Source organism: Rhipicephalus microplus, chromosome X (assembly GCF_043290135.1).
Source record: "Rhipicephalus microplus isolate Deutch F79 chromosome X, USDA_Rmic, whole genome shotgun sequence".
Taxonomy (NCBI): Eukaryota; Metazoa; Arthropoda; class Arachnida; order Ixodida; family Ixodidae; genus Rhipicephalus; species Rhipicephalus microplus.
The window spans coordinates 11129923-11146287 of record NC_134710.1 but is presented as its reverse complement, the minus strand read 5'-3'; the positions used below and the strand labels follow the sequence as shown (position 1 = coordinate 11146287).

At 44.4% G+C, this 16365-nt stretch overlaps 1 protein-coding gene across 5 annotated transcripts in view; it reads left to right on the top strand.

Annotated features, from left to right (window-relative positions):
• Window positions 1-16365, top strand: part of LOC119175657 (RCC1 domain-containing protein 1) — a 161529-nt gene that overhangs the window by 28543 nt on the left and 116621 nt on the right. The window contains exons 1-2 of one of the 5 annotated variants that reach the window (XM_075881818.1): window positions 2771-3041; window positions 9737-9850. The exons of 1 other annotated variant lie outside the window; for it this stretch is intronic. In XM_075881818.1, coding sequence (XP_075737933.1) covers window positions 2876-3041; window positions 9737-9850 — 280 coding nt within the window. In that variant the 5' untranslated portion in view covers window positions 2771-2875. Of the gene's footprint in view, window positions 1-2770; window positions 3042-9736; window positions 9851-16239; window positions 16361-16365 lie in introns of those variants that run through there. 3 more of the 5 variants (XM_075881815.1, XM_075881817.1, XM_037426584.2) reach the window with 3 other exon arrangements.

Sequence of the window (16365 nt, the reverse complement as noted above, 5' to 3'; positions counted from 1 at the left end):
GCCGAGTACCTTAGCCACTAGACCACCGCGGCGGGGCATAAACAGTGGTGTGTATCTCGCCAGTTAGAAGTCACTTATACCAGTTTGCATTGTGCAGTTCCACAACTAAATTATTACCTTAACAAAGCTCGACTCAAGGCGTCACCGCTGTGCATTTTTTGCAACGAAATTGAAACAATCGAGCATTTCTTTTTTTTCTGTCATTGTTACTCTTATAAGGAAAAAAAATATTTAGTAGCCCCATTACAAAAACTAGGAATACAAGTAAATCTACCAGTACTTTTCTGACTTGGCGGCACTTCATTTGGTTACTGCCACAGGGATATATGCTCCACTGTGTTTGATTACGTCAACGCAACTAAAAGATTACCGTGCCAGTGAATCCCCACCTTTTCAGATCTTTAGAATATAATTCGTAGCGATGTCTGTCAAAAACAAGATATGGTTTGACCACTTGCTCAGCAAACATTTTTGTTCATTGGTAGTATTATCGCTAAATTAATTTTTCAGATTGGCTTTAATTTCATTTTAGTTTCATTTAAGTAAACCGCCGCCCGGTTCTTGGACCATCCGGATGAATGTGGCTGTACCCTTTAGATCGGGCGGCGGCTAACGCCACCTAACCTTAATACTTAGTGAACTTACCCCTAGATTTATCCGTGTTGTTTTTTTTTTTGCTTTAAATAGCGAAGTTGGGAACTGGTACTTTGCAGTGAAGGGTTTACTTTTTCCTCGTGCCTTGACTTGCCTTGACTTTTGTCACCAATCAAATAACCTTCTTCTAGGTAATTCTACCCGCTTAAAGTCTATTTTGCCCTCCCGGTTCCTAAACCCCAGTGCTTTGAAAAACTCTGCGCCATCATCCTGAACTACAGGGTGAAGCCATTTACAGAACATTATCAAGTGTTCGGCAGTTTATTCTTCTTCTCCACACGCACTGCATACTGTGTCTACCCCTTCGTATTTGGCCCGATATGTCTTGGTTCGCAGTACTCCCGTCCTGGCCTGTCCCGCCGCGGTAGTCTAGTGGCTAAGGTACTCGGCTGCTGACCCGCAGGGCGCGGGTTCGAATCCCGGCTGCGGCGGCTGCATTTCCGATGGAGGCGGAAATGTTGTAGGCCCGTGTGCTCAGATTTGGGTGCACGTTAAAGAACCCCAGGTGGTCTAAATTTCCGGAGCCCTCCACTACGGCGTCTCTCATAATCATAGAGTGGTTTTGGGACGTTAAACCCCACATATCGATCGATCCCGTCCTGGCCTCAAACAGTAGAGGACTACCCCGAGTATTATCATAGATCTTTTCCTTGGCAATTTCCTGCTTAAAATTTCGATAGATCTCTAGTGCGGACTTCTTGATCATGCCCATTCTCCACATGTCAGTCTCCGTTTCCTTCACTTTCTTCTTAACTGATAGTTCTTTTTGGTTTGGCCACCTGCTGTTTTCTAAGTATTTACCAGTCAACTTCCTGGTTCGCTTCCTTCATTTTGTATCGACATTCTTCATGTACAAGTAGCTGAAAACCTTCCTAGCCCAACGCTCTTCCCCCATTTCTCTCAATCGCTTCTCAAATTTTATCTTGCTGCTAGCTTACTTGCACTCAAATGATGTCCATCCCATATCACCTTGTACTCCCTGATTTGGTGTATTCCCGTGAGCTCCTAAAGCAAGCCTAACTATTCCACGTTGCTTAATTTCTAATCTTGCTTGAACTTCTGATCTCATGCACAAGACCGCATTGCCGAACGTCAGCCCAGGAACCATGACCCCTTTCCATATTCCTCTCACAACATCATACCTATTTTAATTCCACAGTGCCCTATTTTTCATGACTGCTGCAATCCTGTTACCTTTAGTCGTCACGTATATTTCGTGTTCCCTCAGATACTCGGTCCCATTGCTTATTCATACGCCCAGATATTTGTATTTATCTGTTATCTCTAGCGTGACCTCCTGTGTTCTAAGCTCACTACCTTCGTTGTGATTGAAAATCATGACTGCTGATTTTTCCTTACTGAATCTAAAATCTAACCTATGTCCCTCATTACCGCAGATGTTCATCTGCGGTAATGTCTATCTCCCTTTGTCCATCTGATGTTGATGATGATGATGATTAAAGGCCTCCCCTTTGAATCGGGGTGACGGCTTGCGCCATCTAGCCTACCTTAATAGTTCGAGTTTAAATTTTGTCCCTCAACTCGGATGTCTTCTTAATTTTGCCCAGCCGCTACTCTTGGCTGGGATGTTATTTTATCGACTTCTCTGCTTTTCCTCCACCAATACTCCAGTCGCTGCTTAGTAATACCTACTGCTGACCAGTTAATGCTTCCATCAACCGCGAAGCCCAGCGCTTCAGGAAGTGTGACCTTCCCCCCATTTCTATCCGGCTGAATCTTTTGGCATTCCATGACTATGTGGTCGATTGTTTCTTTATTTATGCCACATCCAACACATGTCTCATCCTGTGACGAATATTTGCTCCTGTAAGTTAGAGTTCTCAAGCAGCCAGCCCGCGCCTCAAAGAGCAACGCACTACCTTTATTGTTGTCATAAATGTTCTCTTTCCGGATCTCTTGTTTGCTTGCCTTGTAGATTCCCAGCGATCCCTTCTTTTCCATCCTCTCTTTCCACATGAGCGTCTCTGTTTCCCTCACTTGCTTTTTAACTGGCCCCCTTTGCTTATTTGCCGCGGTCAAGTTATATTTAGTCGCCAGCTTTCACGTCCTCCCTCTGTGGGTGAGCGCCATCCATCGGAGGTCATCAGTATCAGCATCATTAGGTGTGTGCGTGTTCCAATTTTCGGACAGCATGTGCTCGGTGCTGTGTGTTCTGTGGTGCTGTCTTCTAACTTCTAAGCAGTCTGCGTAGACTGTCTACATGATGTCTAAGAATTGTAACACAGCCGTGGTGTACCGCTACTACGGCTTTGACAAGTTTCAATGCTTCACCCCGGATCGTGCGAAGTCTTTTCGTTCATGTCCTGGCGATGTTGGTGCGGTGCGGTCGGTGCACGTTGGCTGGGCGAACGCTATATTCGTGACAGGTGAGCTTGGCTCCTCAAGGTGCAGTCGACTCTCAAGTCCGCTGCTTGCCGCGTAATTCCGGTGGGTTGCGTTATTCCGCATGATTCCGCTGTAGTAGTTGGCGTCTCTGAGGCCAGTGGTGGAAGTGCTGCTCCTAAAAAATAGTGCTCCGAACTGTGAGTTTTTCTTTCTTTCTTTCTTTCTTTATTTCTTTTTTTTTTGACACAAAGAACGTCAGCAAGCCTCAAGAATCATCGATGTACGCAACCCTATCGACTGTAATCTCATTAATGAAGTAAGAACTGGCGTATGAAGCCGTTCGCACGGTTAAAGGACCGGTTTCGTTTTACGGAGTGACTAGCGTTACGTCTAGACGTAATGATAGAAGCCGTTAGAGTTACGTCCAGACGTAAAAGTAAGAGGTAGAGTTACGTTTAGCGTGACAACAATGCAAAACCGGCTTGTTAAACCCACCAAACAAACCGGCAGCCGTGGCGTGGCGAGCTAATGCAGCACGCGCAGAACAGTGCAGTCGTTGGTGCAAGCCCTACTAAAATATTTTATTCATTTTTTTGTGCAAGTATTTTTTTAAACAGGGCGGCATTATTGGTCATTATTGTTCCACGGGCGTCGCTTATATATATATATATATATATATATATATATATATATATATATATAATGTACTGTCTGTTAGATCTCATTAATATTGTGTCAAAACACGGAAAAACGAGCCCTTAGGTATAAACTTCTTTCCCTTATATATATATATATATATATATATATATATATATATATATATATATATATATATATATATATATATATATATATATATATATATATATATATATATATATATATATATATATATAGAAGGCTGGTCCACCAGCTGAAACTGTTACGATTAAATAAATATTTCATTGTTTTGTTTCCTATACTGCACTATTCTTGAAGTTTATAACTTTTTTTACGGTAGCCGGAAGAAACTCTGATCGTCTATTTCATATATATATATATATATATATATTCAAAGAAGATGGCCTTCGTGGCCGCGGCAGACACGCAAAACCGCGTTGCTACAGTGCCGTACAGTTGTGCTGTAGCAAAATAGTGAGTGTTAGCGGCGAAAGCGCACCGCGAGATTATCCCAGCATGAGCGCTATTGGAAGCTTTTCCTGTAGAGTCTGTGTATTGACTCTATGAGTCGTAGAGTTTCCCACAGAAAACTCCATGGCCTCAGTGAGAATTCGTTTTGTGTTCTGAGGTGATTTTTTTCATGTTTTTATCATTACACCCCTAAACACACACACACACGCACACACACACACATACATACATGCATACATACATACATACATACATATATATATATATATATATATTGAGTCAGATGGATGTCTTTTTGTCGCTCAAAAATAACCGTAATCTATATTAATGTATTTTTCAAGCGTACGTATCGTCCATCCACTGTCTGATGTGACGCGATCGTGCTGTGGTCAATAGAGGCCTAAAACAGGCTATCAATGCTCAATATCAGTGCAAAATAAATGAGAGGTTCTGAAATAATTCAAACTACATGATGGACCAACAATTATTCACGATAATGTATATAAAATCACGATAAATTCTTCCGAAATTGCTGCTGTCACCTGTACCTAATGTCGCGGCTACAGGCTGCTACAACTGGCAGTGCGCTACAAGTAGGCCGCGTGGGCCAATGTTTAGAGAGACTTCCACAGAACACCTATGGATACTACATTGGCGCGGGCTGCACCTTTAAAATTAAGTTGATGAGGTTTTCGGGCGACGAGATATCAGCATGTCGCGACGCGGGACAGCTGTAACTACTGTTACCGTATGGGCGTAATCTTAGTGATTGTTTAATACTTCAGCACGGGCACGCAAACCGTACTTGCATCCAGTTGGAGAGCCGCTGTTTACCACTAACCGCGGTGTGAGCAGGGTTCCATCATGATTGCTCCCCTTGTTGACCGCTTTAAAGAAGCTAACCAAAAGGCAGCACCCGATACAGTAGTGTGGTACCGACAACGTCTTCCAAAAGTTCGTCAGCTGGTCTGTCTCAACAGAGCTGCTGATACGCGAAAAAGTCCAGCGCAATAAACGGCGCAGCTTTCAACACACATGTGATTTCGGGTAAATTGGTGAATTTGTGTTTATGACCGCCTAATTCGGCGAGCGGCAGTGCCAAACGTTACCGTAGCAGATGCAAACGTCACCGTGGGACCGTGCACATAACGCAAGCAGTGGCCATGAGCAGTGGCTAAAGTTATATCTGGACGTAGCGCTACCATTGGCTATAGGTACGTCTGGACGTGACGATTGCGGTGGCTATAGTTACGTCTGGACGTAACCCTAGCCACACCGTTCTTTTTAGGCAGTGATTGCTGCGCCGCGTGGTGCACCAGTCACCTCCACACAAAAACTGCTACTGCGCCGCACTGAAGTGACCTCATGCATTTTTAAGGTTAGGCGCTTTGTTTGAATAGTCGGAGTGTCTAACGTTACATCTAGGTGTAACGATAGCAGCAGTTAAAGTTCTGCCAAACGTTAAACTGGTAAGTTTTTAAGGTACGTCCTGCGTTATAGCAATGCAAAATTGGCTAGTTATACCTTCCAAACAAATCGGCAGCTTTGGCATGGTTAGCTAGAGCGGCAAGTAAAGGACAGGTGAGGTGAATGGTTCGAGCCCCATTGTTTTTCTTTTCCTTTATTTGTTCGCATAGGTATTGTTTCGACATTTGCGCCTCCTCATCGGCCTCTTGTCAGCCTGACTTGTTGCTGGTGGTCCTGTCCATAGGCCCTTTGAAATTGCATGTTTGATGTCCACCGCAGAATTGGCGATATTTATGATAAAGTATATTGCGAAATAATGTTGTTGATCGGTCAGACGCAAAAGAACACAAAAAATTCAAATGCAGCTGGCTGTATCGGTTTCTCCGGCACACGCGTCAGGATTGTTGCCAGGGTTTATCAAAGTTTTGATAACAGAAAGGCGCACTGCAACATCGCCACGCCGAATATACAACCGGAAACTTTATGATATCCAGCAGCGTACCGTCACCTGACGAAGTAACCGGCAGGCCGCTTCAAAATACTGACGTGCCACCGTATTTCTCTAGGTGATCAGCACTAGATAAACGACGCCCTAGAGCAAGTGCCGACTGTGTTAGCCCTTGTAACTACAAAACAGCTTGTCTGCCTCGCTGAATAACATGCACCGCCAGTGACAGCACGGGAGCATTTACGTATTACCGGATGAGAATGGGCGTACGTGTTCGCACTTATCAAAACAGCCTGCAATGCAGTAGGTTTGGCCTTTGGAGATTACAGGCTTTGTAAGAACACTTCGCAGACGCACTGGGGTTTCATGCATGCGCGTCCGGACAGTCACACGTGAACTGTGCAAAAACATTTATTTCATCCTCGACCTTGCCCTTCGTGACAAGCCAAACTTGGTAGCAAGAACACTTTCACCTTCGACAACACGACGCTTGGCATTGCAATCTAGAAAATGCAGTACATCCAACAACAATAATCGTACTTCACACTGAGAAAATTTATGGTGCACACACTCGGATGAAGCTGCGGCGCTGTGAATGGCTACAATTTCCGATGTGATTCTTAAATAAAAAGAATGTAAAAGTGAGCCCTGTAACTGTTTCTCAGGGGGAGGACACCTCAACAGTAGCTCACAAGGGAGCTACTGTTAAGGAGGGATGAAAGGGATAGGATTAAAAGGTATATAGAGAGAGGGGAAAGTAGAGAGCGTGGCGCAGGGACAGTGACATCCAGAAGTAAGGAGAAGATATGAAAGATGGTCACACAAGCTAGAGTACGGGGCACCACTTGTCGAAACACCACTTGGGGCACCACTTGTTGAGAGCTCTTGTCGGCGTCAGGAGATGGCATGGGCGAGCCAGTCGCGGCTAGCTTCAATTTCCAAAATCAACATGGCATTCAGCAATCCCTTGAGGCAGTGATAGCACAGGGTCTCCAGTCCTCCTTGGGGGTGGCCTAGGCCCAGGCCACGAATTCGCCGGAGTTTTCAATAAGGTTGTTACCACCACCACACATCGCAGCTGCAATATCTACCACTGTTTACCTTTCCAGCCGCAGCACCCATGGCACCCCTGTATATAAAATACTTGTGATATGTGCTTAATCAACAAATATAAGATAATTGACCCATGAAACACCTGCTTAGTAATATTTTTGTAGGTTTAATGAATTATACAATAATAATTTATAGAGTCAAATAGCTTTAAGCAATAATTTTTAAAGTGACGTCACTTACATGCAAAAAGAGCTCTTCTGTGTGAGGCTGGCTGCTGCACCGCATGGCGCAGGAGACGCTGCCTTCTTTTTTTACGTGAAATCTTTAGAGCTTGTTTCAGAGAAATACTGGCATCGTTGGCTGTAAGCGAAAAATAATCATGTTGTCCCTGGCCGAAAAATGCAGAAAGATGCAAATAATAAAATATTTGCGAATAAAAATGAGCAACCAACTTGGGACGTTTGCGTGGCAAGCAAGTACTCTATTATAGACGTCAAACTCTGCCCAGGCGGCGCTGCGAAAAACGCTGCTCCCATCGTTCGTCAGCACGGGTAAAGGACGGGTTTCTTTTTAACGTGATATGTTCAGAGCTCATTTCGGAGAAATACCAAAGTCGTTGGTTGTAAGCAAAAAATAATCATGTTGTCCTTGACCGAGAAATCAAGAAAGATGCAAATAATGAAATATTTGGGAGTCCAAATGAGCAACAAACTTGCGATGTTTGCGTGGCAAGCAAGTGTGCTACCGTAGACGTCGGACTCTGCCCAGGTGGCGATGCGAAAAACGCCGCCACCATCGACGCACGAGCCACCCGCAAGCGAACGTGCGTAACCCCTTCTTTTTTGTTGGTCTTGAGGCATGATTTCCTGAATATCAAGGACCTCGCAAGCTCCTTGCTTCAATCGAACCTCGTTTGAGAAACGTGTGAAGTTCATCAAAATGAACTGTGGGTACAGTGTGAAAGATGTTTTGGTTATTTTGGCATACTGCAACAGGAAATCGAAGTGCAAGTGAGCATTGCATGACACCGAGTCTGAGGCAAGCACTCCGACCTGGGTTCTGTAATGTCTAAATGCGTTAAAATTGGGCATACACATGATGCCAAAGCAATGAAGTGCCTACACAAGCAATCTATCTTACAATCAGTGGTACGAAGCTTGCTTTATTCGGAATGAATAGCCCTGGCGATGTTCGCCTTTGCAGTTGCATTCTCCATCGACCTCTGGCTTCCTGTCTATTGTACTCTTTTATTACGCATGCTAGAATATTCTCTTGACGATTATCATCAGTTTGTATATATTGCCAATAAAGATGCATGCGTGTCCACTTTCTCAGTGTACAACGAAAGGCAAAACAGAGGCCTGCTTCGAGCCGAGCTTCAAACTGAGCTCCGGCAGTCGCGGAGACCAACGACAAGAAAAAGCTGATTGTAGTCGCAATCAATTTGCGACTCGCCTGTATGACGTGTTCGCATTTTCTAGTTAAAGCCGAAACTTAGGCCCTTCAAAGTTTTATGTGCGTAATGGTGTGTGGTGGCGACAACTTCAAATTCATCGTGGTCGCAGCATATGCAATGTTTATAGCGTGCGTCACCTGTCTACTGCTGCACGATTAACAAACAAAATCACTACGGTTCTCCGTAAAGGCAACTGAAAGAATAACAGGAGGTCTACATCATCACACTTTTTCATGTGAACGGCTGTGGAGGACGCTTACCCAATACGCACGCAACGGCCCGCATCCAGCACTCTTGGCATTCTGCTTCACCAAAGCTGCGGAAATTAGTAAAAGTGTAGTCCTTCATGTCCAGGGCCATTCGCAACACAACAGTAGTGTCGAAAGGGTTTTTTTTTTTTTGTAGAGCGTGAAGCTGTTGTATCTGCTCTTGCTTTTGCCGTTTTTCTGGCGAGTGAACCAGCAAGCACTTCACGGCGGTTCAGAGACACGTTTGACTAGTAGAGAGAAACTCGTAGCTCTTTTTTCTAAGTGCTCAAAGCGCAAACACACCTAATATTTAGCTCAATTGTTGTTTCGAGCGCTATAATTGCATTGCGCGGCTAACTGTACAAGGGAGTTGGGCTTTGCACTACTCAAAACTGCATTGACAGGTGGCGCTGCGTGTCCGCAATACTCCAAAGTCTAACGTTATACAGCCACGCGTCTGCTTGTAAATACATAGTGTTAAAATCACTTCCTCTGCTTGGAAAGGCAGTGGAAATTATTTTTATGCTTTACAAACAGACCCATCCTGTACACAGGCTTTACAATGCAGCATATAATATCACAATAATATTGCTTGGTATAAGCGTAAATTCACTGGGAATCAGAACTTGCAGCGATTCCACTGCTGCGTCAACTGTGCCAAATCAGATTTACTGCGCCGTCCTGATAATATCAACGGAAACCACGCCTAAGTCGGATTTGAGAGAGTCTATCATTGGCATAGGCGCAACGGAGCGTTAAAAAAAGGGGCACCTTATTCTCTGGGCCACCAAAGTCACAATCACGTACCTAGAATTATTCTGCTGAATAAAAAGCTGTCCCGCATGCGTCCTACGTAAGCTACGATGCTATGTTTAGTGCCGACGCAACTAGAGTTGTGCAAGTCTGCTTAACGGCAAAACGCGCTCTCTGCAGGGGCTAGTGACGTCTGGTCCAATCAGTGGCGTGAAACTGTGGCGGCAATTCATCTGCGGACGTGGTCCTTTCCAGAAACGCTGCTAATAGCTCGTTTGAAGAGTTGCGCAGCAGGTAATAAAAACAATTTTCACAAATAGCTACCTATGTGCCGCCAGAATATCTGTCACGTCTACCTCTGGACATCACGATTTAGTTTTCCATGCTTCACGTTAACCGAAGAACACTTCGATGGGAAGGCATTGACACTTCTTTCTTTAACATACCTTATGCATGTATCTTCATTCAGAAGTGCTTTTTCGTAATTCTTTCCACGAGCACATTCGCATTCATAACCGCTGTTACGGTAAAAGTCTCTGCCCTTTCGAACTCGTGAAGGCTTCGGCCCGAATTCAAAAATGTCGCGTGCTTTTGTAAAAAATTTCTTATTTATAAAAGCATGCCTCTTTGTCGGAAAAGGCGCAATTCGTTTTCGATGCGTGCAGCTCTCAGCAGTGGGCTCAATGCTCACGGCTTTGGTGTCGGAATACCCATTGTAAAGCGGCTACGCCTACACGTTCGCTCCAGGATTTTCAGTGTCAATAGCTGACGGTTAAAAAAAACTGAACATCGCAGCATCGCATTCATTACTTCGTTTTTGGTGGAGAGGGGGGGGGGAAGCTGTGTCGCTTGAAGGGCGTAGTCGCTGGGGGGTGCTATCTAGAGGTATGATGAGACTGCTCGTAAAATTTCTGTGCTAATAACTTCTGCTATAGTATCTAGAGATAAATATACCTCTGTTTTGCGTTTAGATTACTCACTGCACAAGAATCGCTTCGGCAGCTAGTGTGATCATTGTCCCTTTAGCCAGCTCTCTTTTCAGTTACGAGCTATCGGGTTCAAAAGATATAATTTTTTAGTTTTACTTAAGCTCTTAGCAATGAATACCATCAAATTGTATTTTTGTACCAAATAATAAGGCTTGAGGTCATCCGCGAGGAGCGCTATTGGTGGGGTTGCCATTTCGAAGGTTTGCGCCACTGCGCTCACAAAAACTTGCTGCACGTGTGGTGTTTTATACCCGTACAGCGCCTTGGATGACTAGAGACCCCCAGAACACATCTTGCATGCCGATGCACGTACAAATGGAATCAGACTTGTCTAGAGCGCCCAGCTGGCTGCTCCAGCTGCCATTTTCTCCAGAAATTTCTTCAGTGCGACCCCCCTATAGAGGGTATGCACTGACTGACTTGACGTGCATACCCCCCTAGGAGGGGGTGTGCATATCAAGTGCGTCAGTGCCACGGAGGGCACCCAGTTTCGAACCTCATTCCATCCTCGATATTTTATATTTAGTTTTTATTTATTTATTTATTTATAAAATACTGCAAGCCCAAACAGGGGCCCAAGCAAGAAGGGTAAAAGGACACAAACAAAGCACATAAAGGCAGAAAAATCGTATACTCAGCAAAAAAAAAAAAACACTGGCATGAGTGCGAAAGGAACTGCAGCATAAAATAAGGCTTTTTACAGCGAAAGCTACGATGAGATCACAAGGGTCGATTCTGGCGCTGTAGTTGTCCGCCGCCATCGCCTGTGCCGGTAACCACCATTGTGTGAAGTAAGAAAATGAAATAAACACTGAGGTCACAATGGGAATCGAACCTGAGTCTCCTGTGTAGTAGCCAAGTGCTGTTCCCCTGAGCTACGCCGATTTTATTGCAAACTGATCCTGTGCAGGCTTTATGTTGGGTAAAGAATTGTGTTAACATGTGTAATAAATCATTTTAGAACAGTAAAGTGACAACCAGGCATCACACATAGTTACGTAACGAGTGGCTCACTGAATGCTCCAACCCATTACATAAGCCTCCGGCATAATTCTGTGTCAGCCATAACATCAGTAATGTGCACATAATGCCTCTCAAGGAGGCAGAGGGTACCACACTTTTCCGAAGAATGACGAAAACTGGCATAATGGACACTTTACCGCTACACAAAAATTATGATGATTAAAGGAGTAGTAGGTACCACGCAAATGTGCTTGTAGTAGTTGTTTCAAGAGTATTTAAAGGTTCTAGAAAGGCTGCTCTTCCACTTTTAACTGTGACTGGGCTGCACATTCCACACAGGCGGGCTGGCTGTTTTTTTTATCATTTTTTTGCGTAATAGCGGTTACAAACGCCAGTGGCGGCTGACAACTATGGCACCCATATTGTGATGTCATAATGGCTTTTGCTGTAAAAATTCAGCAGTCAGCGCCTGTGCTATGCATATGCACCTCATGGCGATGCTCTGTTACTTTCTTGCCCAAAGCTTTATGCATCGAGGAAAATATTTTTCACCCAGTTTTACGAGGAACACATCTATATTTACTAAGCACTCATTTTAGGTGATAATGTGCTTGTAGATACATTATCATCATCACCCTGACTACGCCCACTGCATGCCTCTCCCATGTTATGCCAATAAACCCTGTCCTGTGCTCTCTGCTCCCACGTTATAGCCGCAAACTTCTTCATCTGCCCACCTAATTTTCTCTCTTTCCCTTGTGCATTTGCCTTCTCTTGGAATCCTGTCAGTTATAAGTACTTGTCACACCTAAGTACTTATATACGGTAGGAAGGGGAAGGTGGAAGCTTGCAATGAAAAATCCGTAAACCGGGGGTGTGTTGAGCCAGTGTTTTAGCAAGCCGACTTGTCTTCCTGAAGGCTAGAACAGAACTCCGCTCGTCGAAACGTTGGCTCGATACAACCCGCGTTAACGGATATTTCCAAGTACTTATAATGGCTTACCATCTCTAGTGTCGAAATTACTATTTCATATTAAAATTCCAATGGGTTAGGACACTGAGAAAAAGACACTGCTTTGCATTAACTAAAATTTAGAACCATTATCAGCATTGAAACCAATCTTGAATGTTGTGCAAGTCCTGTTGAAGGGCAAACTGCTCAGTATTGTTAACAACTGAATGATGAATAACACAATCAGCAAACATGGGGATTTCGCTAATAACGATGGTAATGTAATATTAGAAAAAGTAGGGGGACCTAATACCAAATCCTGAGGGATGCCTAATCCTACTGGAAGAGGCTCAGAGTCATGGATGCACACGGACTGCAGGTAATTAGCAAGGAATTGCTCAATCTATTTAGAACTGCAGGTTGTAGATTTAGTCATGAGAGCTTTATAATAGTAAGCGTTGATGAGCCACTTGTTTGAATGCTTTTGCAAGATAAACAAAATTGCATCAGTTTGTATGCTAGCATCTAGATAAAGGTTTAGGTCGTGAAGAAAGTCAAGTAATTTCGTTTCACAAGATAGTCCCTTGCAGAACCCATGCCGAGAAAGGTTAAAACAGCTGTTAGCATCAATGGAGTGAATTATTGAGTGTATGTGACATGCTCCATGATCCTACAAGGCACAGATATGATGGAAATGGGATGGCAGTTTATGGGTGAACTCTTGCTGCGTGATTTGTAGACTGGGCATTTTCAACTCTTTCGAGAGGTTTTCAGATGATGGTGACTGGGAAAACAACAATGTTAGACATGCTGCAGATATTACTTCAGTGTTCTTCAGAAGCTTTGATGTGATTTTATCGAAAGCGGTGGATGATGACACAGTTTAATGTTGGCAATTATGGTTGAAATGCCGTTTATTGAGAAGGTGATAGAAGGCATTGGTTGCCTCAAAACGGGCAATAAACGTAGTACATAGTCTATCAGATTCTTTAGAAAATGCAATGCTAAACCTGTTAGTGGTGTCCTTATCTGATAGCATTTCACCCTGTTCGTTGGGAAGAGATGTGTTGCAGGTTGGGTGCGCGTTGACGGTTTGCCAAAATTTTTTAGAACTTTCAGTGATAATCTTAGCTAAGTCGTAGTGACAGAAAGTGAGCTTGCTTTGACGGATTGCTGCAAGATGTGCACGTTTCGCTTCATAGTATTGTTTCCATGAGTGGTACAGGGTGTTTTGTTCAGCCTGATAAAAATGTAGCTTTTTCTTGTTCTGAAGTTCTTTAAGATTTTTCGTGAACCATGGTTTGTGATGGTTAGCGTTGATTGACAATGTTGGAATGTATTTATCAGTCAGATTTATTTTTTCTTTGAAAAAAGACCAGTTTGCATGAGTATCACGCTGTTGAAATGTTATCTCGCATTCCTCATAGAACTGTTAAAATTCATTATTGATTGCAAAGTAATTGTTTTTATTGTAGACAAATTATTCTCTTATGTGAAAGACGCATGGGTTGGGTGAAAGCAAATGTAGTACTAATTACCTTGTGGTCACTTATTGCATGAAGGTAAGTTACAGAAGATATTGTTTCTGGGCTTGAAGATAATACTACATCAAGAGTTTTAGCACTATCTAGTGTGAAACGTGTTGGTAGGGTTACCGCCTGCAGGGGCGTCTGCGCAAGTGGGCGTTTGGTGTGTGGCAATACCACGGACCTGAGCCAACGGGGGGTTTCGACCTCCTCCCACGCTTCACCGTGCGTGGCTTAGCTCTGTCCGGGGAAAAAAGAATCCTGGTGTTTGAGCCGATGCTGGGTGATTGGACCTTTAAGGCCGCCCGGCAGAGGGAACACATACCTTTGGCCCTGGCTTCACGTAGACGGCACCCCTGGACTGACCCACCCAGGGGAAATTGGCAGTCACCTTTTCCTATCTTTCTCTCCCCCTACATCATCGTCTTTTCTCCTCTTTAAATCTATCCTGTCATCTTCTCTTTTCTATTTACTTCCAAATTTCCTGGCGGCTAGAGTGAAACTTGTGTAATTGCTCAAACTTGGGTAGTTATATGTGTTTTGAGTGAAGTGCGCGAGTCAAGTGATTTTCGAATTTGGCGCGGCAAGATGGGCTACTGAAAGTGTGTTACCTGCGCCAGTGCAGTGAACACTGGCAATTGAAAAAGAAGAAAAGCCTCAAGAGAATTGCTTAAAAGAATCCAGAGCCACGGCATCGAAGAAGGAGGGAGAGGAAGAATTGTGCTGGTGCTTGAAAGAACGCGGCTAGGATGCGGCATGCGAGCTCATCGGGTGCAAGTAATGAGGCGTCAAGGCATCTACCTAGCCGGCGACGACAATCGCGGGGTCCTGGTGACCAATCAACTACCAACGAGGCTATTGGCTAGTTTCTGGCACGGCCTGGTTCTGGTGTTCGAGCTGAAGACAGCGCCGCAGATGACGTCGTCTACCGGGAGCGGGAGCGAGCCGTCGGGCTACGAGCCCGAGCTTATGCACTCCCACCACGGCAGCTTCACCGCTGGACTGTTGAAGAATGTGAACCCCTGGTGAGCCGTATCTATCTCCTTACACGTCTGGACTCTAATACAAGAACTCGAGAGGCTGTTAGACTCGTAGAGGTTTCCCCTCGTTAAGGAGAACTGCTGGTGCTTCTTAGTTTACCTTTTGCTGATCTTAGCATTCCTCTTTATGTGTTTTTTTTTGTTTTTGTGAAAATAAAGTTCTGTTTCAAGCAACTGAAACGCTCACCTCCTTTTTTCTCCAAAAAATAACGTTTCACAGCTAGCCCGACTGGCTTTATCTACCGAACCTGGCACAATATGTGGTTATAGCAGCGATGCATGGCTGGCGTCTCCAAGTGTTCTACCTTGCAGCGTCTTCTTGTTGGGCTCGATGGTGGGTGGCCACCATCGCCGCCGAACATTGTATTCCATGTATGGCACACTTCCCCCCCCCCCCCCCACTCCCTGATCGCCGCCCGAAAAGTGGCGCAATGAAGAACAGGTTGTACTTTCCAAACCAAAGAAATTCTTCCCTAAATATCATGAAGTACATAGCCAGAAAGAAAATAAGACAGTCGGATCACTTTTTCTTGTATCGAAAACCTTCACGGAAGCAATTGGCCTAGGATATAATGTCACCAAGATGGGAAGCGGCAACCTCCTTCTGGAGGTCTGCGACAAGCTTCAGTATCACAATCTCTCAAAACTTGTAGCATTCAGGAACGTCCCAGTATCAGTAGGCCCACATAAATCCATGAACACAGTCCGCGGCGTCATTTCTGAGGATGATTTTCTTGAACTCTCAGAAAGTGAACTATTAGAAGGCTGGCAAGGTCAGAATGTAGTCAAGGTACAGAGAATTATTATACGATGAGACAAGAAGGAAACACCCACCAAACACATAATAATCACCTTCGGTACTAGTGACTTACCAGAATCAATAGAAACTGGCTCTTGCAAGCTTCATGTAAGAACATATATTCCTAATCCTCCAGATGTTTCAAGTGTCAAAGTTTCGGGCACGGATCACAGAGTTGCAGAGGGCGCACCACTTGCGCAAAGTGTCCATCCATTCAAAGCATATCTGACGAATGCACATCGGAAGCAACTCATTGTTTTATCTGCGAAGACGATCACCCTGCCTACTCACGAACATGCCCCATATGAAAAAAAGAGAAACAAATAGTAGAACTCAAGGTCAAATTCAATCTGTCATTTCAAGAGGCACGTAAGCGTTTCGCACTTCACGACTCCTATTATTCCTCCTTCGCAGATGTGACGGGCCATGCCACATGTTTCTGCACCCGCGAATGTCACACTGAATGTGGCCACGGTCGTGCCACCAGTGTCTCCGGCTGGAGCAGCCTGTACTGCTCGGCCACCTGACAAACAAGGTGGG